The 27,874-nt window shown below is 38.9% G+C and overlaps 1 protein-coding gene across 6 annotated transcripts in view; it reads left to right on the top strand.

Moving 5' to 3' along the window:
- RBM11 (RNA binding motif protein 11) overlaps nucleotides 1–24,185 on the top strand; it is a 36,117-nt gene extending 11,932 nt beyond the window's left edge. For 2 of the 6 annotated variants that reach the window (XM_045902665.3, XM_045902664.3), the window contains exon 6: nucleotides 907–3,904. In XM_045902665.3, coding sequence (XP_045758621.1) covers nucleotides 907–953 — 47 coding nt within the window. In that variant the 3' untranslated portion in view covers nucleotides 954–3,904. The other 4 variants (XR_010407943.1, XR_010407942.1, XM_064580148.1 and 1 more) reach the window with 4 other exon arrangements.
- Nucleotides 24,186–27,874: the final 3,689 nt, after the last annotated feature.

Raw genomic sequence — 27,874 nt, 5'->3', positions numbered from 1 at the left:
ATACGAGTGTATATAAATAGGAATACCTGCCTCTTTACTTCTCACTTAATTGTATTTCATGGAAATTAGTTGGCTAGATCAGTATTTATTATCCACCTCTTTTGCCAACTGGGTTTGAGATAGTATATTTGACATACTTAAATCTTGATAATGAACAATAAATAGAGTGATATTTCATTAATATATGATATTTAATATTTATTATCAAATCAGGTTTCCTGTTTCTGGTACATTTATTTTTAGAAGACATAGAATACATGTAAAATTAATGGTTTATTTGGACACTTTGTTAACTTTGTAGCTCATCATAAGCTACATATGATGCTGCATATGAACTACAAGTACATAATGATGAAAGTATTTATTTACTAAAGCTAATTAAAAGAATCCTGCAAAAGCCTTGCTTAGATACTTCTTTTGCAGGTTGCATAGCACTTTATAGATCTTTATTTAAAATAACAAAGATGTTTTTAGCAAAATGAGTAACTGAATTTAACTTTTGATTATAAATATACAATGCAGTAGAGTTTTAAATATAAATACTAATCCATTTCCATCTGAGGAACATGAAAAATTAAATACTGCTTGATATAGCTTGATCTATATATACTGTATGTACCTGAATAATCAGACTAAAAGAGATGATCTTTTTTTTTCTTTTTACCTTCACATTTTTGCAGTTTAAAAACATTAACTTCACCTCAGCCTTTTTTTCAACTCTTATACCTATAGTTCACCTTAGCCCTACATTATTTCATAGTGATTGGCATTATCAAAAATATGTACATAAGAAATGTCTCTTAGCAAGTAAGAGTGCATATTTGTAACAGAATTACCTTGAAATAACTGCTACATGAACTGAAATCTTAGAACTGCGAGGAATTCTTGCAACTTCTTCCATCACAGGCAGGAATTACCCCGATACCAACTTTAGACCCCGCTACCAACTTTAGACAGTCAGCCAATTTGAGCCAACCAGAAGGTAAATACACCTATTTGCCCTTGCTGTCTTTCATTGTTAAAATAAATAGGAAACTTTCCTTAAAATGTTACTATAATCTACAATTCTATATAATTTTAAATTACCGGTTTTCCCAGTGCTGTGTCTTTGAGTTAAAAATTATATAAATTATTTGCCTTAGAGGGTTTTATTTTTTTTAATTTTAATTCTCCATTCTCAAAATCTATTTTATGTATGTGCACATTCTGTTGTAAATGCTAGGAGAAGCCTGGACTTTGAGAACCAAATAAGTTATCTTTTTATTCTCATATTCACTAATTTTTTAATGAATTTTTATAATGCATCAGGCAGTGGCAAAACCATTGAGAAAAATTACTTAGAATTAAAGTTGGTCAGAAAGGTCAACATACACCCTTGAAATTTTTACTGAAATTATGCATCCTGAGCTATGGTTTCAAATAGCTATGTGTAGCTCTTAAGACGGTTGTCACCTTTGAATTCCTAGCATTAAATGCAATTATTATAAGATTAGCAACAAATTTGTTGACAAAGTTCTGTTGTAATAATGTTATCTGTTTAGAGTGTAATGAAAGAAAAAGTTAAGAATTATTATACTTTCTTTAGTACTGTCCAGGTGCAGGAACATTGTACACTGAGTAGTCAGCCTCTTCCTTTGTGTGGCTAAATACTAATAAATTGTTGGGCAATTAGAAAGTGAAATTTTCATCTCTTGCCAATACAGTACTTCTGAAACCATATTCCCAGACCGTTTCCTCCAGTGCCTACTGAACATTCCCTCCTGGATGTCTCATTAGCAATACAAGCTCAACACTTTCAATATTACCCCAATTTTTTCCTCCCCCAATATTTTCTTCTGTGATCAGTGGGGGCCAATATTTCACTATGGACTGGGTGCTGGAGTGTTGGAACAATTGTTGACCTCACTTCAGTTTCAGTCTCTCTTAGCCCATGCGCCTACTTCAAGATCATGAAGCACTCTTGATGTTAGGCACTTAAGGAAATGAAAATAAGCCCATTTATTGGGACTGAGCAGAATGCAAAGATAAAGGGGATACCAGTTATTCAGCCCCATCTCCATTTAAATATGCTTAAGGACTGGGCATATTCTCCTCAGGGCGGATGTGCCTCATGACACATGCGGCTTACATAGCTGCCCCTGGGTGATGGTGTGGCTGTTTGGTTCCCCCATCTTCCTTGTCCCTAGGAAGAAAGGCTGGAGGAGCAGGGTTGGCTTTTAGAATACCATCCCAAAGAACTGATGGAACATCAGCTGAACTACTCAGGTCTGTAGTCAAAGCTCAGTTAAGTGTCCATATTCTACCTCTATTTTCTATTTCTATACATCCTAGTAAAGCTAGTTACATCAGAATTAAGAGCCTCTCATTAATTTATTTCCCATTAAGAAATGTGAATTAATAGCCTGGGTTTGATTTTGGGTAAAATGAGGACTAATACATAAATCTCTACAGAAACTATATTTTAATGCAGAAAATTCAAAGGACACCTTTTTAACAAAGGATGATGTCTGCTTCTATGCCTCAAGCCTGAGGAAGTTCAGTGAGCACAACTCCAGTTTGCATTAGTGATGATGTTATTTGATCAGAATGGGTCCTACGGGGTCACATGATACCGCAACTGTGGACTAAGTCTATTACCAGTCATGCCCAACCTGCAAAAATTACTTCAGGTGCCTGCAGAAACTGCCTTAGCAGGTGAAATCAAGTAGTCTGTTATCTGGTTCCCTGTAAAATTTCCTTTCCAGCTTCTAATACCATCTTGTTATAATATTAACAGGTTTTATAAGGATTAAGAAACACATGTGCTATTTGCACTGTAATTAGAAAACCTAAACAGTATGTAAGGATAGACAGTCATATATTTCCTGTGTTATAAACTCTGGGAATAGTTGGCACCCAACAAGCTTACATAATATCTGCTGCAAGGAACCTGGATCTAACAACCCCTGTTTCAACCACTTGACCCATTGTTTGGGGAGCTTTGTGAATGAAAACATGCTTTAAATGAATACTGTTGGTCATTCCAACACACTATTTGAAACCTGATAATTATTGTTTTGCTTCTATTTCTATATGAGACAATTAGTAATAACCTGGATAGGAAAATAACTCTCGCCCCAGCTGTTGCCCCAGGCTGATAACAAATCTTCATCGATTTTATCCCACCTCCAGGTTAATCACAAGGGAAACATTGCAGACTCTCCTGCATGCCAATCAAAACCCTGGGAGTTACTCTAGACAGTGCCTTTCACTTCATTTCTAAGTGGTCATTAACTCCTCATTGTGACCTTGTTCAGGTTCTTTTCATTTCCTACTTGGAGTATTCATTAAAGCAAATCAATCAACAAGGAATGATTATCATTCCAAACACAGATTTTGGTGCTGAGGCGACAGCGTCACTGGAAAAGTTTGATCCCAACATTCAAGAGTTTATGATTTTCCAGCATAAATGGACAGTTAGGAAGGTGATTTCAGGATAATGCTACAACAATAGAGGTAAACACAGAATGCAATGATGGGAGGGCATGAGAGTCTCCATTCCTCAAGAAAATTAATCCTGGGAGGAAGAAAGGAAAAGAAAACCTGAATACACACACACAAAAAAAAGGATATCTAGGAGTCCAACAATTTTCTATCCTGACTCTCAACTGTCCTCACATATTTAGCCCTGCTTTTCACCTGTCCTTGGAAGAGTGTCTCCAAGTATTAAATCTGTACAAGTAAAACGGCTTGCCTCTTGTCAGTATCACCCCAACCTCTTAAGGATACAGGAACTTGAGTTATGATAATTTTTTTTAAAAAAATCATGTTCTTATGGAACAGTCTAGTGGAAAGAGAATAAGATAAATAACATATAAAGTTAGATGTTAATAACTGATAACTGCTGAGGAAAACGATTTTTTTTTTACAGGAAATGTTTAGGGATTAAAAACTCAAAGCAGGAGGGAAAGTAAGCCATGTGCATATCTGAGGGAAGAACACCAGGCAGAGGAAACAGCAGATGTAAAGGCCCCATGGAGGAAGCATTCCAGGGAAGAAAGGGAAGGAAGCTCTAATATGGTGGAGGAGGTTGATCACAGGTGAGATGTGAGCAGAAGATAATGGGAACTCATAGGCCATTGTAACAACTTGGACTTTTAATGGGGATGTCTTGTGGATGGGGTGTGGGGACAAGTTCTGACATATCAAGACTATTGAAGTTACCCAGTCAAGAGAAGATGGTTGTTTAGCCTAAAACAGTAGCAATAGAAGTGGTCAGATTCTAGATGTATTTTAAAGGTAAAGCTGACAATTCACTAAGCATTCTAATCCTGGGAAAGAAGGGTCAACAATGACTCCAAGTTATCATTTATTGATATGGGCAAAACTATGGAGAAGCAAGTTTTAGAGCAGGATCTGGAGCAGAATTTTGGACATGTTAATTATGATTTGCATATCAAAAATCTAATAGGAGATATCAAGAAATTTGTATATATAAGTCTGGAGTCCAGGGGAAAGGTCAAGGTTGAAGACTTAAACATTAGCATTATTGGCATATCAATGGTATTTCAAGTCTCAAGACTGGATAAGATCATCTAAGAAGTGTGTGTAGATAGGAGGTGAGCCCCAAGGTCTGTGCCCTGAGTATTGCCAGTATTTTGTACCTTAGGGAGATGAGGAAGAACCTCCCATAGAATGACAAGCAGAATATGGTGTCTGGGAATCCAAGGGAACAAAGTGTTTCCAGAAGGAAGAAATAATTAGTTGTGTCAAATGTTACTGATAGGTCATGTAAGATAGGGACTCAGAATTGGTCACTGGATTTAGCAATGATGCTTCATAAAGACATTTTGGGTGAATGATTCTGGCAAGAGCATGATCAGAGCCGTTTCAAGTGAGGATAGAGGAAATAACTGATGGACTGCAAGAAGAGATAACTTATGCAAGTTTCTTGCTGTGAAAGGGAGGAGAGAAATAGGACCATAACTCAAGGAAGATAACATGATTAAGAGAGATTTTTGTGGGTTGCTTAGTTTTCTTAAAGATCTGGAGAATGCCTAAAATTTTGTTATTGTCCCTTTTCCCAATCTCTGCTGCTAAAATACTTTTTTTTTTTTCAATATGTCAGTATGTCAGGTTTAAAAAAAAGTTTTTACTGATTTTTAAATCCTCTTTTACCTTAAGAAAATTTGCTCTTTGTTATATATATGTAAATAATTTTCCAGTTTATTTTTTCTGTTTTCTTGCCAGAGCAGGAGGTTTTAATTGTCATATAGTTAATATATTGTCATACATATTAGTCTTTCTTATAGTTTGGGTGGTTTTTTTTTTTCCCCCAGAGAGCCTTTCACAGTCAAAGATTAAGAGAAAATCTATTGTGTTTTCTTTTAGAATTTTGCCAAATTCAATTTTATATATAAATCTTGGATCATGGAGTGCTTTATGAGGATATGAAGATTAAATGTTTAGATTTTTGTACAACATAAGCAGTTTTGAGTTTCTTTCTGAATGCTTGCCTGAAGGTTTTTTTATATTAAAATAGCAATGGTGTTCCTATGTTAGGTAATCCTGTAGAGGATACAGTCCTGAGGGAAGGAGTGAATTTTCCCACTGACTGAATTTATTGCCCCCACCCATTGTAATGGGAGTGTGAAACAAATTAAGTTGAAGAGGGTGCCTGGGTGGCTCAGATGGTTAAGCGTCTGCCTTCGGCCCAGGGTCCTGGGATCGAGCCCCGCATCGGGCTCCCTGCTCCTTGGGGAGTCTGCTTCTCCCTCTGCCTCTCTCTCTCTCTCTGTCTGTCTCTCATGAATAAATAAATAAAATCTTAAAAAAAATAAACAGTACAGTCAGCAAAGGGCTCGAATAAAGTAGATTTCGTTTCCGCCTGAGGTGACAAGGTAAAGTTTATGAAAGTGGTGATAAATTTAGAACAATGTGTGGTATTTTGAAACATCCAGAATGAGGACGTTATTTCTCAGCAAAATGAACAGTTTAGAGGTAGGAAAGTGACAACGTAATCAGAATATGGCCAGTAAAATTAGAGGAATTTAAGGAACTGAAGTAAGATACAGTTGATGGCATTTAGAAACTTAAAAGTCAACTAAAATTTAAGTCAGGGGAATCTTAAGTAATAATATGACACACTTTAAAACAGCCTCGGAAATATGTCTGCTGTCAGCAAAAATTTTAAGAAAAAAGTTGAATGAACCTCTAGGGAAAGTAAATCGTCAGCTGTTAAGGAGCAGGGTTTTCTGAAAATAACCCACATACCTACTTTGACAAGGAGCTAGCCTAAATAAGGATTTCCTACTGCTTCTTCCAGGCAGAAGGGTTAAACTCAAGCTCAGTTTCCTGGGGACAAGGGGCTTCCTCCCACTCCCCCACCCCCACAAGGGGCGCTGCAACTTCCCCAGGTCTTCAAGCTCAGGGCAGCACCTGCAATGGCCACCCAAACTCACAGACACACAACTTCAGCTTCTCTGAGGGAATATTGGGAGGATGGCAAACAGTGCCTTCTCTTGTCTTGCTCTGTGGTTCAATGGAGTCTCCTCTTCAACCCATCAATGGGACGGTGAGAAATTCATCCTGAGTCCTATTGCAAGACACTTGGTGACTCCAAAGTGACCCATCCAACAGACATCAAATTTTAAGCTATTTTTTGAAACCAAGGACACAAACATTAAGAAAATGGATCTCTTTTCCAAATTATCATGCTATAATTTATTTTCCTTTATAAAGACATTTGAGTTTAACTTCATAGGAAGAAGTGGTATATGTGCAAGACGGATAGCTTGAATTACCAAGCTAGATAGCGTTAGGAAGAAAACTTTCCTCTTACCAACTTAGGCGTAAGTAGTCTGGGGCCTGAAAATTAAATTGACAAAGGTTAACTAATTAATTTTGGTTAAATTATTTCTCTGAATTAATGCCTTTAAGAAAAGTTTAATTCACATGCACGTGGGAGCATAGTATAAGGACTGACTCCTCAAATTGCAAGGGACAAAGAGGGCGCCTGGGTGGCTCAGTTGGTTAAGCGACTGCCTTCGGCTCAGGTCATGATCCTGGAATCCTGGGATCGAGTCCCGCATCGGGCTCCCTGCTCAGCAGGGAGTCTGCGTCTCCCTCTGACTCTCCCCCCTCTCATGCTCTCTCTATCTCATTCTCTTCTCTCTCAAATAAATAAATAAAATCTTTAAAAAAAAAAATTGCAAGGGACAATGGTTTATATGCCAGCTTAACAAACAAGGGGGGTTGGTGGGTTAGGGCTTCAGTGGGAAAGTGTGGAAGGTTCTGTTGTTCGCATATGTTTACATGTGCTTTCATCCAGGTGCTGATGGGCATCTCCTTCCTGGCTTGCAGCTCCCCCAAAGGGGTATTTATGACAGCTGAACTCTCATTTCCAGGGCTAAGGAGCAGTCTTCCCTCAAACAGGAAACCCCTTCCGAGGAGGGTTTATGGCTCCGCTTAAGTCAGCAAAGGGAAGTTAGATAAGGTTTCTTTCTGAGAAAGGCTGCTATTTGTTCAGATGTTTTCAGTTTAAAGTTATCCTCATACCACTCTGGTGGGTTATTGGTCCCTTTAATAGCAAATACGCTTGCTTGTTTATATTTATGTAAGGAACCCAATACTACATTAAAAAATTTAAGCCTTTCTTAAATGGTGAAAATTCAGTAACCCTGAACTGCATTTACTATGAGCTAAGGCATTTTTGGTTCAACTAACATATGCCTCTGTATGCATATCCCTATATCGTACTACTTTTATGTTCAAATACGTGTGAAATACTTTGGTCTGAAAAATTGGCATGTTTCCTTAGCCAGAGATTCTTAAATTCGTGATTATATTGCTTTAAAATTTAATTAAAATCTCCTGAGCTTGAAACCTCATCCCTAGGCAGTGGCAAAGCTCAGGGCCATGTCACAAGATTTTGGAAAGCAAATCAGACCAGCCACGTGGCCGAATTTCCTCCCTCAGAATACGTGCACACAGGAAGAGTCTGATCAAAATAAATGTCATGTTCAGAAAACAAGATAAACTGCAAAACATCAGCCTATGGGTTGTACGTGAAATTGGGAGTGGGGCGGTTACAAGCCGTTTCCTTGATGGAAATCTCAGGTCTGTCTTTCTCACAAACCGGTACCACCTCCACCTTCTACCTACAGATTATCCAGCTGCCCACACAGCAGCTTCTTCCCTCCTTGTCCCCCAGCAGCAAGTAGGAACCTTATGAAAGAATTGTGCAGAATATCTAAGGTACTTTTCTGAAGAACGCTGCAGATAAACTCGCTGAGCTGCTTCAAAGAACTAAATTTTCAGGCAATAGTAAGAATGTTCTTAATTCGTTAATCAAACTTTCTTTGTTTACTGCTAAAATAATACTGGATTTGGGGAGTAGGAATGAATGAATGAATGAGGAGCTGAAACTGTACAAGGTTAATAATAACTACTATGGGGGCGCCTGGGTGGCTCAGTCGTTAAGCATCTGCCTTCGGCTCAGGTCCTGATCCCAGGGTCCTGGGATCGAGCCCCACATCGGGCTCCCTGCTCCGCGGGAAGCCTGCTTCTCCCTCTCCCTCTGCTGCTCCCCCTGCTTGTGTTTCCTCTCTCGCTGTGTCGCTCTCTGTCAAATAAATAAATAAAATCTTAAAAAATAATCATCATCATCATAATAATAACTACTATGTATTCAGGCCATTGCATGCCAGACTTTAGTCCTGAGGAAAACAGCCTATAAATGAAGAAGCTGAGGTTCACTCAGTTGACCAAAACACATCTTTTTTCTGCAGAGAAAAGCTAGAATATAAGTCTGGTGAGGCCTGACCTGATCCAGTGCTCTAAATATTAATTACCACACTGTTGGTACTAAAAATTTACTTGCAGGATCTATAATAACTGGTCAGAGCTTTTGAATGAAAATTTGTAAACAGGTATCATAATTACCTCATGCTAGGATTGATGTCATTGTCACTTCTATGTATAAACCTGGGCCCAATGGTCAGTGTGACTAAAAATGAGGCTCTCCGTAAAGACTCTGCCCTAACTTAGGATAAATTTAAAATCTATTAAAGTTACTCTGGAAAAATTCAATGGCGGCTTTCCAACACTGTTCGGTGTAAGTGAACCATTTTATGACAAAACTGCTTTTTTTATCCTTTGATACCCTAATCCTATTTCAGTTCTATTTCCCCAAGTTTCAGTTGTCTTTTTCCATAGAATATGCACCATTTAGGAAATATAAGCATGAGAAATTTTATTTAAAAATTTTTATTGTGTAGTTGACACACAATGTTACATTAGTCTCAGGTATACGACATAGTGATTCAACAACTCTATACGTTTTGCTATGCTCACCATACAATGCTATTGCAACATCACTGACTATATTCCCTAAGCTGCACCTTTTATCCCCATAAACATGAGAAATGTTAAATGGATTAGTTGAGTGTTTGTGTGTGTGTTGAAGAAGACGGACATCAGTAGCAAAAAATTTAAAAGAATTTTTTAAATGCAAGAAAACCACCTCCTGCAAAGATGAGTGACCATGAAAAGCCACCTTCTTAATGAATTTTAAATACTTCACTTTTTGTGTTTGCTTGGTTAAATTTTTATGTCACTAGCTTAAAGAAACCTGAAATTGCAGCATATTGACTACATTGAGATTTGAAAGGTACGCTATAAAGCAGGGTTGTTGCCCATAGTGTGGAGCTGTATGAGGTTAATAATCATAATAACCACTATTTATTCAGGTTACTGCATGCCAGATGTTAGTCCTGAGGAAAACACCCTATAAATAAAGATGTGGAAATTCTCCCTGGAATTGTTAAGTTCAATATGAAGGTCTATAAAGAGTCTAGTCCTCCATTTTGGAGTTCAGGAAACTGATTATGTCCGCACACATATTGTGGATTGCCTCATATTAAATAATCTCATTGAAAGACCAATCCTCCCTCACCATGATCACATTGTAACAGCCATTTTGATAAAAGGACTCTTGTTTCCTTAGTCATAGATGTTTAGAGCAGCTACATGTATAAAACGCAACCCAAACCAATCCTTGTCACTTCCCACTTGCGGTCAAAAGTGCTTGGTTGGGATTGGCACCCAATCTGACTGAGGTGGCTCAATCACGGTCTCTTCTGCTGGAAAGTACAAAAAGGAAACACAAGTGGCTTATTCAAAAAATGAAAATTTGGGAGCTTTCTATTGCTGGCTTTTCATCTTGTGGGTAAGGAAAACAGATGAAGTCCTTTACAGAATAGAACAACATGGATATGTGGAGAAAAGCAGAGACAAAAGAGAGTAATAAAGACATCTGAGACCCTCATTCAGAAAAATCTACCTAAGCCCCCTGTAGTTTTACAATAAACTCCCTTCTTTTGCTTAGGTTTTCGATTTATATTCTAAATGATGCACTCTTTAAATCCAAGCATTTATTGGAAAGTTAAGGACCCTAGGTTTCGCTGGTAGTGATCTGTGTTAAAATCTGGGTTCCCTCACTTTCTGTTGTTACTCAGGGTGAGTTGATTAGCAGTTCTTGTTTTGGTTTTCTCTTCAGAAAGATTTTGCTAATTTACATTTCTATCAGCAGCATTAGGTCAGGCTGCTATAACAAAGTACCATTGACTGGGTGGCTTATAAAGAAAAGAAATTTATTTCTCACATTTCTGGAGGCTGGGATGTGCAGAGTGCCAGTATGGTAAAGTTCTGGTAAGAACACACTTCCAGGTTGCAGACAACACTTCTCTTTGTATCTTCACATGGCAGAGAGCGCAAAGGTGAAGCAAGCTCTGTCCTGACTCTGAGGGCACTAATCCCCTTCATGAAGGTTCCCCACTAATGACTCATCTACTCCTAATCATCTCCCAAAGGCCCAACCTCCTAATACCATCAGGGGTGAGGTTTCAACATATGAATTTTAGGGGAATACAAACATTCAGTCCATGACAGTATGAGACAGCGAGCTCATTTTCCAACAACCTTACCCTCATTCAATATTTAATTTTTTTTATAATTGCCAATCTAGTAAGCCAAGTATGCTATTTTTTCTGTTTAAATTTTCATATATTTTGTTATAAATAAAATTTATGAAGAAAAAGAACGTGAGCCCTTTTTCTAACTTACTGATCATTTCTAGTCTGTGTGAATTAAGACCTTTGTCCATTTTTTTCCTCATATTTTTCTTAATTATTTTAAGGGGGTCCTTATATAGAAGGAATATATTGATTAACATTTACAATTGTTGCAAATATTTCTTTGTGTGTCATTTGCTTTCAGGTTTGTTTACGTACCTGTGAGCTGGAGAATTTAGCTTGTACTCAAGTCTACCATTTCCTCCTCTATGGTACCTGCCTTGCATGACATTCTCAGGAAGCCTTTTTTTACTATTAAATTATGTGACTATTTCCAGGTTTTCCTCTGGCATTTTATTTAATACTTAGCATTAAAATATAAATCAAGGGGTGCCTGGGTGGCTCATTCGGTTAAGCGTCTGCCTTCAGTTGGGGTCATGATCTCAGGGTCCTGGGATAGAGCCCCAGGTTGGGCTCCCTGCTCAGCAGGGAATCTGCTTCTTCTTCTCCCTCTGCCCCTTTCCATCCCCCCCCCGCCAACTCATGCTCCATCTTGGTATAAGTTAAGAATCTAACCTTATTCATTCTCCATATGGTTAGTTAAAATGACTCCTTTGTCAAATAATAAATTCTTTCTTGTTTGTGTTTCTGTGCTTTTTATTCTATTCCATTGAACTATCAGGCTTTATACAAGTACTACATTGTTTTAATTATTCTAGCTTCAGAATATAAGATTCTATCTCCACAGCATTTTGCCTCTCCATAAAACATTTAAATCAATAAAATTTTATTGCAGTTAAAAATTTTTTTGTGCTTGTTTTATTGTACTGATGTAAAATCGTTTAAATTCAAGAACTACTTGCCGGTGATTAAATAAGGAAACTGGCAAAATAATCACCTTGAAGGATTAATTTTTTTTTAAAGATTTTATTTATTTATTTGAGAGAGAGAATGAGAGAGAGCACATGAGAGGGGTTAGGGTCAGAGGGAGAAGCAGACTTCCTGCTGAGCAGGGAGCCCGATGTGGGACTCGATCCAGGGACTCCAGGATCATGACCTGAGCCAAAGGCAGTCGCTCAACCAACTGAGCCACCCAGGCGCCTTTGAAGGATTAATTTTGCTTTGGAATTCCTTTCACCTCTTTTCTAATATGATCTAAAATATCCACAGAATTACTTAAAGTCCTGGTAATTTATTTGAAAAATATATATGTAAAGTCTGCCCTCTTGTGCCAATGTAATTTACATTTTGTCAATCACTCCAGTTTTAAGTAGTCTCTATGATGAAAAGGATAAAACAGAATCCGTATTTTTGAACATTTTATTTGAATGTGTCATTAGAAATAAATAATAAGGGCTCCTGGGTGGCTCAGTCGCTAAGCATCTGCCTTTGGCTCAGGTCGTGATCCCAGGGTCCTGGGATTGAGCCCCATATCGGGCTCCCTGCTCAGCGGGAAGCCTGCTTCTCCCTCTCCCACTCCCCCTGCTTGTGTTCCCTCTCTCGCTATCTCTCTGTCAAAAAAAAAAAAAAAGAAAGAAAGAAAGAAATAATAAGATGGGGCATCTGGCTGGTTTAGTCGGTTAAGCAAAGAAGTCTTGATTTCAGCTCAGGTTATAATCCCAGGGTCGTGAGACTGAGCCCCTCATTGGGCTCCATGCTCAGCAAGGAGTCCACTTAAGATTCTCTACCTCTTTGCCCCTCCCCCCCATAAAGAAAGAAATCTTTAAGAAAAGAAATAAATAATAAGAGAAAGTGAACAATCTAAAGTTGCTCTTTTTTCCTTTCTTTTTTCTCTCATCTTTGTTGATAGCTCTTGTATCGAGAAATTTTTCTTCTGCAAATTCTTTGCCATTTATAAAAATGTGTTAATTCTATTTTCAGTGGTATTGACACATAATACTTAAAGAGGACTAAACATCTCATGGTCCTTAAACATATATTTCTATGTCAGAGAGGTGTTTCTCCATGGAGAGCCCTCCGATGGCATGGTCCTCTAATATCCACAACCAGAAAGAGCCTAATCCGAAATCCAGAACTGGGGACAGTTTTGCTCCTGGGAATGAATATAACATGACCTCCAGTTAAAGAGCAGAAAATACTAGTGTTATTGGAGATCGTCAAGCTGGAAGAGACTTCAGAAGACCGCAAGGCTTTGAAAAATAATAAGGAAATTGTTATTGAAAAGTTTGGAAACATAGCTTCCTGTCATAATGTAGAGAGTAAAGAGGGTATTTAATGAATTCATGGATCTAGCTGGAGAGATTTATAGGCAGAATGTGGAAAATTCCAACAGGCTTCTAGCTTCCTATAATTAAATACAAGATGGAAGGGGGGATGGGAAGAGGAAGAGAAACTAAAGAAGGAACTATACAATTTTCATTTGGATTTTAAGAATTTAGACAAAATATAAAGGGTCCAAGGATTTGGGGGGTTGAAAATAAAATTGGTTTTCATCCTCAGCTATTCCCAGAAAAAGATTCTCAAAGAAAGAAATAGCTTTAGCACATATAAAATCCAGCACACTAAAAGAGACTCAGGGTAAGGATTGCAAGTGTGTGGCTTCTATAAATCCCTTTGCTGATACCTCAAAAACAAAGCAAAGCAAAACAACACAAAAGACTAAACTCATCCCTCCTAGGGCTCTACAGGATGCCCCACAGCATTCTTATTGTTGCTCTTGGCCCAAGGTCTCTCCTCTAAGAGCCTGTCTCAGGAAAGAAAGAAAGAGAGAGAGGGAGGAGAGAGAGAGAGAGAGAGAGAGAGAGAGAGAGAGAGAGAGAGAGAAAGAAAGAAAGAAAGAAAGAAAGAAAGAAAGAAAGAAAGAAAGAAAGAAAGAAAGAAAGAAAAAGAAAGAAAGAAAATGGGAGGGGGCGGAAGGGGAGGGGAGGGAAAGGAAAGGAAAGGGAAGGGAAGGGAAGGAAAGGAAAGGAAAGGAAAGGAAAGGAAAGGAAAGGAAAGGAAAGGAAAGGAAAGGAAAGGAAAGGAAAAAAATAGTGTGTGTATATGGTTTATGCTTAATATCATGGATTTTAAAAGTACAAAATAAGAAGTCTTTGGACTTTCCCAATTTACTATGGGCAGGAAGCAGGCTGAGAAACTCACTTTGTTGCAAAAACTTGACTATCCCGTCTAGATAAGGACCCAAAACGCAAAACCAAGAACTTAGAAAGCAGTGCTAAGAGCCAAGGAGAATCATTCCCAGGAGCAAAACTCCCCAATTCCGTATTTCACAATTACTAACCCCAGTAATTGCTGCACCTCTGATTCCGTCCCTATTTGAACTGGGGATCTTACTACACTTATTTTTGGCTCACCATCATGTGCTGGTAGAAAAACTTTAAAACTGTAGGGGCACCTGGGTGGCTCAATCGGTTAAGCCTCTGCCTTCAGCTTAGGTCATGATCCCAGGATCCTGGGATGGAGCCCCGAGTCGGGCTCCCTGCTCGGCGGGGAGTCTGCTTCTCCCTCTCCTCTGCCCCTCCACCTCCCCCTGCTTGTGCTCTGTCTCTAAAATAAATAAATAAAATCTTAAAAAAAATAACTTTAAAAAGCTCTCTTTAGCGGGCGCCTGGGTGGCTCAGTTGGTTAAGCAACTGCCTTCGGCTCAGGTCATGATCCTGGAGTCCCTGGATCGAGTCCCGCATCGGGCTCCCTGCTCGGCAGGGAGTCTGCTTCTCCCTCTGACCCTCCCCACTCTCATGTGCTTGCTCTCTCTCATTCTCTCTCTCTCAAATAAATAAATAAAATCTTTAAAGAAAAAAAAAAAAAAGCTCTCTTTAGCTTACAGTTTATCCGAGAGGGAGGAACCATGCTCCAGGAGCCAAAGAACCTCACCCATGCCTGGACCTGAGTTAGATGATGACCACCTGAGCCTGATGCTGTACCATGAGAACCCCAGGGGTCACAGGAGGGGCTGAATGTGTTTTCTCTATAGTCAGAGGGCAGGCAAATTCTCACACAATAAAGATGACCGTAAGTTCTTTGGCACTCTCCTCATTGAGTTAGGGGGTGTTTGTCTCTTCCCCTTGAATTCTTAATGGGCTCTCTGACTGCTTTGGCACATAGAATATGGATGAAGTGATTAAGTGCCAGTTTCTGGTTCCTAAACCTTAAATAATTAATGGTTCCACTTTCTGTATCTTAGAATACTTACAGTTGGAGTCTTGACTCTCCCTGTAAGCAGTTCGGCTGTGGGGACGTCCTGAGATAGGGAGAAAAGCACAGATGAATCTAACCTTCCAACAATTCCTGCAAAGGCCAGGCATCTGAGTGAATCCATTTTGGACCCATCAGCTGAATGCCACCAAAATGACTCCAGCCAACACCACAGGGAGCAGAAGAACTTCACAACTGAGCCCTGCCTACATCTCCTACCCACAGAATCATAAAATGTCATAAAATGTTTTGGTTTTTAACCACTTAGGTTTTAGCCACTTTGGAGTTGTTTATTGGCCTGTCATAGATAACGGGAACGTTTCAGTGTGAGACATCTCAGTCTGTGGCTGGTGGGACACACTGAAAAAGCATTCATATCATTTTAATACGGAAAAGAAGAACTACTGTTTCCCTTGATCTTCTTGGGGTGAAGATGGCCTCAGGGGCAGGTATTGTCCTTTCCCCATACAATACATTTTTCCAGCACCACATTTACTGGATTTGTAAGCTTTATGAATTTTGGAGTTCAGTAACTGGAGACTATAGATATAATATAGATATAATACTCTACATTTTCCTCCCAAGCTTTATTAATAAAGATTGTTATGTTTTGGTCACTCCTTGTCTTCTCATATCTTTGAAATTCAGATGGAGCTATGGGGGGATATTTTTTCATCCCTCTCTAAAGTAGTTCTGCCAAGCCCAATTTCCAAACTTTTAATGCAATCAGATTGGTTTTATTTGTTTTTAAATACTAGTGAAATGGAGAGGAAAGAGCTGATTTTTTTTGTCACGTTCCATTAACCAATGTAAATAACTTTTCCATATGCTCACTGAAAAATTTAAATGCATTTCTGCAGTCAACCTGCCTTTAATCTTTTTGCAACATATCTGTTAACTGGGGAGTTGAGATCTCCATGGCACCTCTCCCTCCTTATGGTTAGAGAGTGAGGAAAATTATAGAACTTCAACCCTTACAGTTAATCTGTAAAATTTTTAATGCTCATTTAATTTAAACCATAAAAAAATCCCATTTAATCATACGCTATATCCATAAACAGATATGTTTAAAATCTGGTCTTAAGAAGTCTTGGGAAATCATTTGCTTTAAAGCTGTTCTAAGAATTTTCATATTCTGCTTATTGTTGACTTTCGGTGTCTTCTCTGAGCTGGCCATCTGTGAAGCTATCTCTTGGCCTTCTTCCCTCACAACTAACTCTGGTCATTGCAAGCCACACAACCTAGAAAACTTCAAATCCATTTTAATCTTCTCAGGTGGAGTAAGATTACAAAAGCTCTGTTTATCTCACTAAACACCTTTCATTTCTTCACATTTCATTCAGGGAGACAAAGTAGTCTCCTCCCATCTTCTTTCTAAATCCATCCTGTTTATTCACAGTGACGGTCATGCAGATCCAGCCTTGTTATTCTCAAGCTAACTCCAAACATCTAAGTGGTTTTAGGCTCCCCAATATTTCCAATAGCTATTAAATAAGAATCTAGATGTAAGAAAGTGTAAAATATAAGGTATTCCTTAAATAAGAATCTGGATTCTCTAGCTGTTTTGTGATTCAGAGTTCTACATCCCTCAGTAGACTAGATTATTTTGGGATTCCATCCAAAGGGACAGCTGTGTACTGACAAGATGTCCCCTTTCTCTGGCCTCCTCAGTACTAATAAAGGAGAGCTCTGTGATGTTCTGGTGAGAGCCTCACCACTCTCTCTCCCTCTACCTTCAGTCCTGGTACCCACAGCTTCCCCATCATTATTTTCCCTGAGACCATGAAGATCAGTCTTATTGTGGGGTTCATCTTGATTTCCTTCAGTGGCTACAAAAAGCACATTCAGTTATTCCTCATCTCCCAGACTATTGGGACCAGAAATTCTGTGAACATCCCTCCTCTTTACCCATATTCCAGCCTTTTCCAATTCCTGAACCTTCCTGCTGTGCTTTTAGAATTCAGTCTTTCAACAGAAAAATCCCACCTCCTTAACCTGTTCCCATACTCTCCTGCTATAACTAAAACTAGATTCTCCCCTGAGGACACTGGTTCCCTGCAGCCCTCTCAAGGGGCGACACTCTCCTCTCCTCATGCACTGGCCCCTTATTCCTCAGCCTGAAAGAGGGGTAGTTGTCTCTTTCCCTGACATTGCCACTTCAAGATCATTCTCCCTTCTTCTCTCCATTGGAATATATCTCCTGCCATACCTCCTCATTGCATCATTTACAGCATCATTTACAGTATTCTTTCATTTCCTGAACCTAACTCCTGGCTCAAAGTGTCTTTAACACTATTCCCACCAAAATTTCAGTGATGTCAGCAGGTCCTTCCAAAGCACTGGTCCCTTAGTTCCCTGAACTCTTCTCGAAGCTTCTCAACTCTTACCCTCGTACACTCACTCCCATGCTCATACGTTAGACTTTTGCCCCATCACCAAGAAATGCAACTTCTCCATATTTCAGTTTCAAGAATTCTACACTTCACTGAACAACTTCTGTCTTTCCATTAACAGGTGAGGAAGATAGAAATTATAAGAGGTCATATAATCACATTTTTAAACCTTGAGCTAATGTTGGCTATAGAATGCACATTTCATAATATTGCTTGGTGACTCTATTAGGAACTTGAACTTTTTTTTTTTTCTTGGAGAAGATATAGAATAGAGACATTTATTAATTTAATCAAGAACTTATTGAGCGGCTGTAATGCCAAACACTCCTTTTTTAAAAAATTTTATTATGCTATGTTAATCACCATACATTACATCATTAGTTGTTTTTTTCAGTTGTATACTTTAATTTTTTTTATTTTATTATGTTAATCACCATACAGTACATCATTAGTTTTTGATGTAGTGTTCCATGATTCATTGTTTGCGTATAACACCCAGTGCTCCATTCAGTACATGCCCTCTTTAATACCCATCACCAGGCTAACCCATCTCCCCACCCCCCTCCCCTCTAGAACCCTCAGTTTGTTTCTCAGGTCCATAGTCTCTCATGGTTCGTCTCCGATTTCCCCCTCTTCATTCTTCCCCTCCTGCTGTCTTCTTTTTTTTTTTTAACATATAATGTATCATTTGTTTCAGAGGTACAGATCTGTGATTCAACAGTCTTGCACAATTCACAGCGCTCACCATAGCACATACCCTCCCCAATGTCTATTACCCAGCCGCCACATCCCTCCCACCCCCCACCACTCCACCCAGCAACCCTCAGTTTGTTTCCTGAGATTAAGAATTCCTCATATCAGTGAGATCATATGATACATGTCTTTCTCTGATTGACTTATTTCACTCAGCATAATACCCTCCAGTTCTGTCCACACATCATTACTTTTTGATGTAGTGTTCCATGATTCATTGTTTGCATATAACACCCAGTGCTCCATTCAATATGTGCCCTCTTTAATACCCATCACCAGGCTAGCCTATCCCTCCACCCCCCTTCTTCACTATCATAGATAATATTATGCCAGATATCTTTGTGCAAACTGCTGATTGTTAATGAATTTATTTACTATATGAATTTCCAGGGGTTCATAGATTCAGAAAGATGAGCACTTTTAACGCTCCTGCTGCATTAGTTCAAAGTGGCTAGCTTTGCTCAGAGGAGTTATAATGGGAACTGAGAGATATGAAACCTTTTCTTCCTTTATATTTCTGTATTGCTTGAGTTTTAAAATAAGAACCAGCATTAATGAATCAGTGATAGAGCTAAAAATCTCAGTTTTAAAAATAGCAGATAATATTAACCAGTGATTCACAGAAGACAAAAAACAAATTAACAATGAATATGTGGGCAAAAAAAAATGTTCCAAAGATGAACTTTGAGGCCAGCATGAGTATTTTCTTACTCTTTGTAAGAAATTTAGTTTTTGCCTCTTTATGCTTTCAGGATTTTTATCTTTACCATTCTTGTTTTTTTAATCTGAAGGTATATTCAAGGTGCTATTTTCATCTCTTTTACAGGATATTTAAAGGTGTGAATATATTCTTGTTGGTTTTACCTGAGATATGCTGTACTCTTCTTCCAATCTGGCTTTTTTTTTTTTTTTTTCATTTATGGGCTATATAAATCCCCTCTCTCATGCAGCTCCCTTTTTATCATGTCTTATTCACCTTCATGCCAACCTACTCTTTCTTTGTGGTTCTCCCTCCATATTTAGTTAATGAGGAAACCTCTTGTGTCATGAGGTAAATAAACATGCTCACTATTACATTACTTAAAGTAAATAATTTTTGGAGTTTCCTCTTTTCTCAGAAACTTTATGAAGACTTCTTTTCTGTTGCTTTATCATACATTTTAATTTCCCTCTCTTAAAATGTACTCATTTTTAAATGAGAACTCTCCTCAAGCAGTGTTTACCAAATTACACGGAATGAGGAATGAGTTTATGTCCATTGTGTGCCAGCTTGTGTGCAATTCCAATTCTTGTGTTGGGACTTTATCCAGAACACTGTTTCAGGAGCATGTGCTGAGTTCATAAGCTCTTTCATTACTTAGAAGGGTTCTATCTATTTCTGTCCTGCAGGAATGAGATGAGCCTTTTCTATATTCACCACCTGGGTTTTTAACTTTCGGAACAGATGATGCACGTGGATCTGTAGAACCCTCTGGGTGCACTGTGGCCAGAGGTCTTCCTGACCCCATCCCTGTTTCTAATGCTTTATTTGTGAACATGACCTTTTGCAGAGGATAGTAAGCCACCACCACCAGTCTTAATTTTGGGTGGCCCCTGATTCTACCCCACTCATATTATGGGAATTTTGGTATCTAATTAGGTGTAGAAGAACTTGAAGTGGGATGTAGATGTTGATATTGACATTACAAAGTATCATCTACTACTAGCATCTAGGAAGTAGAAGAATAGCTGTCAATTTTCTATTTGATAATGATTTCCAAGTTCTGAAGCAGGAAGGGAATGGCAGAGGATGGAGGGAGAATGGTTAGCTGGCTTCTCACAACTAAGCTGACCAGCTTCTCACTTCTAGCAGCCTGGCAGAAAATTTCCTATGATTCAGATAAGTTTACTACTGTGGCCATTTCGAGTTTTTCTTTTCTTCTGGTTCAAGAATCAATTATTTCAGTCAGAAGCTGAGTGAGGCAAATTAATTATAGCCATTTTCTTAAAAAGACAAGAGGTCATTAACCAACTACTTTTTATTTGCGAGATGTAAAAAGGAAACCCAAACAAACATGTGGGAAAAATTCTATATAAAAGATGCATTTTGGGGCACCTGGGTGGCTCAGTCAGTTAAGCATCTGCCTTCAGCTCAGGTCATGATCCCAGGGTCCTGGGATCGAGACCTGCATCGGGCTCCCTGCTCTGCAGGAAGCCTGCTTCTCCCTCTCCCACTCCCCCTGCTTGTGTTCCCTCTCTTGCTGTGTCTCTCTGTGTCAGATAAATAAATAAAATCTTTAAAAAAAAAGATGTATTTTATTTTCAAATAATCCTGAATGAAAACGCAAACCAGTGATACTTTCTATCACCGACTCTATCTTTTACTAAGAAAAGCATTTAAATACATACTATAGGCACAATTCACTTAAACAGAAAGAGTAAATACGTTGTAAAAATCTCGTTAGTTCTCTTAATGGCAGTCTCATATCATGAAAGCAAGTTCATCTGTTCTGTCCCCATAGCTTCTGAGGAAGATATAGTACTGTCGACCTAAATAAAGAGGCAAGCCTAAAATCATTTTTAGAAGATGAGTTTACAGGCACCTGAGTGGCTCAGATGGTTAAGTGTCTGCCTTTGGCTCAGGTCATGATCTCAGGGTCCTGGGATCGAGTCCCGCATTGGGTTCCCCGCTCAGTGCAGAGCCTGCTTCTCCCTCTCCCTCTGCCACTCCCTCTGCTTGTGCTCTTCTGTCTATCTCTCTGTCAAATAAATAAATAAAATCTTTAAAAAAAAAAAAGAAGAAGAAGAAGAGTTTACTTGATTTTGGCTCAGGTCATAATCTCAGGGTCATGGAATTGAGCCCTATGTCGGGCTCCATGCTGGGCATGGAGCCTGCTTAGGGTTCTCTCTCTCCCTCTCCCTCGACCTCTCCCCTCCCTCTCTCAAGAAAAAAAAAAAAAAGATGAATTTATTTGGGAATAACAGAGGAAGTGTAATTTGGGATGGATAAACTGTAGCAAGGTACAGGCAAATCCACTGAGGGTTTGGGAGGGGCTGTATTTGTGGGCAGGAGATATAAAGAGGGGAGAGTTCAGTTAGAGTCTGATAAAATCAAAGCAAATGGAGACTAGTCTCGAAAACTCGCTGAGCAGACAAAACTAGTCCAGTCATGCAGACAAAGTTCAATTCAGATCATTTGCCAGTCCAACCCAACCTGGGACATCTCTTGTTCAAGACTCTGGAAAATAAGCAAATTTTCCAAAGTCGATATGAAGCAATCCTTGATTACTTTCCTATCATTTAAAAAAAATCCAAATATTACCAGTTTTCTGTAAATTAGGTATTTGGGGGAAATCAGTCTCTCAGTCCTTAAGTTTTGCTTTCCTGACGGCACTTGTATAAGATTTTCCATTTATATTCTCCGGTTCTGTTTTAGATAGACATTCTTTCATAGTACCTTTGAATCAAGCGGACTGAGTATTGATTTTTCTCAGCACTCATCTGGCGATATCATTGTCTACAGATACTTAATACTTAAGTCAGTGTGCACTGATAAATAATATGATTGCAGGAACATATGCATTTAAACTGACATATCGTTTCTTAGGACATTTTCAGAAATTGCCATATGCGAGTTGTCCTAAATTCTCTGGATAACAACAGATCCTTTAATGTTTCTTCAAGAAACCGAATGTCTGAAATCTATATCCAATCCAAATCAAATATAGAAACACAGGCCATGAATCCTGTACCATTTCTATTCTCGGTTGATTCATGTGTGAAGTGGAAAACAATGATCTATTTCACATGTTAAGGATAAAAGTAACTACAACTTATAAATATTTAGTAAATATCATTTTTCCTTATGGACTACAAAAAAAAATCTAATTCATCATATTTATTGCAAGACTTCTGTTTGTAATCATAAGAGGGTGCATGGAAATGGACTGATATTTTTTCCATACAAACACTTAGAAGCAAAGCTCTGTTCCACATCAGTGAGAAAACACTCAACAAGGCAGCCCCATTTAATAGGTTTCAATATTAATACAAGGGTATGCTATAGCTATGTTCAGTTTTCCATATCTCTGGTTATGTTTATCCACTGAGTCAGATAATTGATACAATTCTCCAATTCAAGTTATCTGTGTAGGGATGAATTTTAATATTTTTTACCCTGTAGAAAACATGATTAGAAGAGAAAGATAGCTCATTTCCTCAAATTGTTTACCCATTATCTAACTAGTATAGTCAGATTGTAAGGGATAAATTGCTAGCAGGAAAGCGAGTTAAAATTCTTAGCAAGTCCAAGGCAACTATTTAGGGATTCCAGAGTGCATTGATGTCGTAGGGACATGGCCAGATCATGCAAGTGCTCACCAGACAGCCTTACTTATTCTATGGGTTTTATTGTTGCAAAAACACTAATGTTTTGACTCATCATCCCCTTTGCTACCATGGCTATAACAATCATGAAGTCCCTTCCAAAATTCATTTCTGTAATGAGAAATAGGAAAGAGAAAAATTATACCTTACATGTGTCTGAGAGTTGTAATATTGTAAAATTACAGCTTTCTGAGAAGAAAGATGGCACTCATGAATACAGAATAGTTATACTGGGTCATTGATCCTTCTTAGCAGATGTCAAAGGAAGGCTAAGAAAATCCTGCCAGGCCTAAGAACTATAGGGCAAACTACAAACTACTTCCAGAGAATAGGACTCTTGAGTTCTAACCATGGGCACTTACTTTGGAGTTTTGCAAATATCTGTAAACAAAGGGTTTGGTTATTAATCCAGCTAATCTTGAGTAGAGGATTTTTTTTTTCCGGTCTGAATGATCAAATCCGGAGATTTGATAAGAGTCACAATTCGTTATCTATATATTAAACAAAATCAAACTTCACTACTTAATTCAAGAAGCTTTAGACATTGAGTTTCTAGTAAAAGGTACAGAGTCAAGGGCACTCAGTATATTTTAGGACTGACCAATACATCTCCTTTAATCCTTTGCTCTTTTCTCGCTATGTTCTTTCTCAAAAATATCTCATCCATAATCTCTGTGAATCATACCTGTAGCCCATATTCCAGTACCAGTCACTTGTTCTCTCCTGACCAGTCACTTGTTCACAAGTACCTATAATGTGCCTTAAGTGCAGATATCTGATGTAGTTGTTTTGCAGAACAGAAGGGGAGAAGTGGAGGTTACAGCTCTGCTCCAAAAAAATAAGTCTTCTTCAGATTCAGCAGGGAACCCTCCTGAGTTGTATCTCAGGGGTGACAGTGGACACCTTTAAAATATATACGTATTTTAGGGCGCCTGGGTGGCTCAGTCAGTTGAGCGTCTGCTTTCGGCTGGGGTCATGATCCCAGGGTCCTGGGATCGAGCCCCGCATCGGGCTCCCTGCTCGGCGGGAGGCCTGCTTCTCCCTCTCCCACTCCCCCTGCTTGTGTTCCCTCTCTCGCTGTGTCAAATAAATAAAATCTTTAAAAAAATAAAATAAAATAAAATATATACATATTTTTAATCGCACGAGTATTTGTATAGGTGTTTGGCACCTGATCATCGGGAATGAAAAATATCATTTCGGCCAACAGAATTTTGCATATGGGTAAAAAAAAGCCAGTTGTCAGTGCCATTAAACAAAACAAACAAAAAACCAAACCCTCCCTATGGCTCCTTTAAACCTTCTAATTTTAATGATTTCCTCTGTTACAGGAAACATGATGAATCATGCTGATATGTGGCCTAGTGAATTACTTCCTGGAATATATTTTTATTTTAGATTGTTCATTGAGAGATCATTTCTTTTCAGAGAAACCATGTTCTTGCAAAATATGTGGAAAAATACTTAACGTCTTTCTAATCAGTTCCTCAACAACTTAAATAAGTTACAAAATAAAGTTATATAAAAATTGTGCTGGTAACTGGCTTAATCTATTGTAAGTGAACTGTTTAAAAATGAATTACGCTTGGGCGCCTGGGTGGCTCAGTTGGTTAAGCGACTGCCTTCGGCTCAGGTCATGATCCTGGAGTCCCTGGATCGAGTCCCACATCGGGCTCCCTGCTCAGCGGGGAGTCTGCTTCTCCCTCTGACCCTCCCCCCTGTCATGTGCTCTCTCTCATTCTCTCTCTCTCAAATAAATAAATAAAAAATCTTTAAAAAAATGAATTACGCTTAACAGCTAACATGAGTGATTAGGCAGTAAGTCTTTGTTTAGAATACCTTGAGATGCCGTTAGAGGGCAATGCTTAGTGGGAAACTAGGAAATATACCAGCACTGCATAGAAATGAATAGGATAGTGTGGGAGGGAGTAAAGAAGGGAAACTGAGGAAAACAGAGGGAGAGCAAAGAGAAGACAGATGATCAAAATAGTGCGAGACTGGACCCTTTGTTGGTGGAAAGCACCACTAGATAGTGTTTTAGACTCAATTTCAAATTATTTACAATTTCAGGTTACTTTACAGCAATGTCAACCTAGGTCATCTAGGCCAGTAAGGACCTTCTGTGCATGTGCGCATATGCACGTGTGTTGAAAATGAGGAAAACCAAGCTCAGTGTTTGAGTTAATAAGGTGTGGAGCAGTGCCAATGTATTATTTGTACTAATTTAGTGGAAGCAAGAATTTGAAGATAAAGATGACTATAGCTATGACTATTCTGGGTATTCCTAGAAATCTTGAGGAGCCCCCTGCATACTTCATAAGACATGGATTTGGGATTTGAATCAATCTTACAATCTTAAGTAGTAGGAAGAGTTTAGCTATCACAGAAGATTCTAGATGACACACGTACACACATCTTTTTATTGAGACAAAGATTAGCATGGAGCTTTTAAGGGGTTACTGGTTCACGGTGTCAGATAAAACAGTCTCCGAGGCAAGTAGATTCTCCTAATTACTAGAAATGTATCTGTACCTGCATCTATCTATCTGTCTATCTACCTACCTACCTACCTACCTACCTATTATTTGCCAAAAATAAGGGATTAAAAACCCATAAGGAATTTTCGAAGAAAGAAAAGCATAGCCCAAACAATCATGGAATATACTGTTCTTAATGGTGGAGCAACAATAAAAGTACTCTAGACCCAGAGTCTGTAGAGAGTGAGAGCCAAAGAAGGTGCAGGTGTGACTCACAGTGTGATCTGTTGGGTTATTTGCAGAAAGATCCTCCAGATGGGATGACCCCCAGCCCATTCACTGTAAGCCCCTCCTTTCAGCAGCAGCCCTAGGGCCTCTGTCTCCTGGTAGCTCTGGAAAGTTGTGTCACACCTACCAATGACCTTATCAACTCTTCTTTGATTCTATTTCATTTATATTTAAATTTTTATGCTAGAAAGAAAACTATAGTGTTAATACATCAATAGTGGTACTAATTCCAATGCTGTGGGCTTGAGAAAGAAATGTAATCAAAACAGTTTTATGTTACAAAATTCCTAACAGATCTAAAGAGTTGTTAATATAGTTAGAACATAGGGAGGTCAGTATATCATAAAGCACTAGGGTGATACTTGGTGCCTTCCCTTAGAAAACGATTCCTTTAGAATTGGGAACAATAGCTCTCAAATTTGGGGCAATGCTCTGTCACCTCGAAACTCAATTTTGGGTTCATTTGATTTTAGTGTTCTGCTGGTTGGGAGGAAATATAAACGGCTTCTTAATGGGCCTAGGAGGAAATCTATAAATAGAGCAGTATTGGGTATTGAAGGATTTGGCTATTAAAAGTTGGAAACTATTTGCCCTGATAGAAGGCTGGTCTCCCCCTCTAAAGGGAAATATACTGTCCCTGATGAGCTATTGACCTAAGGGTTAAGCCCAATGGGTTAGAGAATGAGAAGCCTAGGGATGTTAGAGGGAGATATGTTGTTCATTCACCTCGTGTTTCCATTCCATGGACATCCCCAAAATAATTCTTCATGGCCTTTTATCCTAAATCTTATTCACTTGACCCTATGGAGGTATGGGGTTCTTCATTGAAAAAAACCTGTTAATCCACATGTTCTGATTACACGGACATATTGATAAAAACTAGATGTCCTAGAGATAGAGAGATTGTCTTCTTCCCCATCTGCCCTGGACTCACGTGAGGCCACAGTCCCGGGAGCTTACGTCAGCTCTGCGGAACCAAATTTTTCATCGCTTGGTTGTGTCAGTGTCTACACTCGATGGGAGGCAATGTTCACGTGTCTTTCCAGTCTGCCTTTGTTCTTTCAAAGGCCCTCCTTAGAATACCTGTTTGCAGTTTTCTGCTGTGTTTCATATTTTCACCTTGGCATTTGAAACTCTGTTTTTCACTCAGGGTCAAGGAATTGAAACTGGGAACTGCAAATTCTGACTTTGCACTCCCACTATGTCCCGTCATGATAGCTAATGCAAACCACGGGTGGTGAGGCCAGGAAGACACCCCAACAATGAAATGCATGAAAGCTTCAGTAATAAAATACCAGTATAAGATTTCCTCATTTTAATAAATCCCTTACCGAGTTCCCAGGGAGAAATTAACTAACAAAATTAATCTCCTCACAACCTAAAAGAAATTAAAGGAAATTAAAGTCCCACAGACTGAAATCAAATAATCTTGTCCTGTGAGTTAAGGCCCCAAAACTCTCTAAAAATTTTAAGTTAGAGTCCAAGGAAATTTAAATATTTTGTGGTTTTGTGTTCTTCTCAGTAGCAGCCTGAGCAATTCTCCATGTCATGGAGCTGAGTTTCCTTTGTGGCTACATCCTGGGTTCTGTCTCACAGTCCCCATAAGTTTTCCAGATCCAATAAAAGCAACTGGAGAGCACTCCCATCCAAGGATTTATTATGGCAATGCGTTTTATCACATCTGGAAGGAAAAGTTGATCTGTGTACCCATTACCTTTCTCAGAGGTGTTTAGAGATTGCTGCCTTACAAAATTTAGAAAATCCCTAAGGTGATAGCCCTGGACCCCAGGTTTTTTGAGGTTTCTTATTTTGGTATTCCCCCAACTATTCAGAAGTTTATCACCTCAATTGCCCCCTTTCAACCCTGATTACTCATCCTCTAAGCTTGCATGGAGAGTAAGGGCTCAGTCCCACGAGTCTGAAAGAGGAGTTTAACAACCTCCATTTTGACCTTGGTCTGTACTTTCTAACTGATTAAGTTCTTCTTTCCAGCTTATCTCTTAATTTAGGCAAAAGACCTGGCGGACATAGCATCCTGCGATGGGAACCTGAACTACCCCTCAAGCAGTAACGACTGCCCTGACTCCAAGACTCCACATGATTGACCCCAAGACAATGACCTATCCAACCTTTACTGCCCCGCTGCCTATACCCACTGAACTTTGTCCCACATCTTCCTTATATAATCCTAGAAAGTATTTTCAGCAGTTTGGAGACAGTCTTTGAGACATTAGTCTGCTGTCTTCCCAGCGTTCGCCTCACTGAAATGAAATCCTTTCTTGTGTCACCACCACTCACGTCTCTGCCTTTGGGTTTTGTCAATGGCAAGTGGCCGAACATGGTCTATTTGAGACCCCTGTAGCCAGGTGCTCTTGAACCCTTGGGCCCCAAT

This window comes from Mirounga angustirostris, unplaced genomic scaffold, assembly GCF_029215605.1.
Source record: "Mirounga angustirostris isolate CCGP_5_RB_7025 unplaced genomic scaffold, mMirAng1.0.hap1 SCAF_1, whole genome shotgun sequence".
Classification (NCBI taxonomy): domain Eukaryota; kingdom Metazoa; phylum Chordata; class Mammalia; order Carnivora; family Phocidae; genus Mirounga; species Mirounga angustirostris.
Note: the sequence above shows the minus strand (reverse complement) of the source record. Positions and strands in the feature narration are given on the sequence as shown.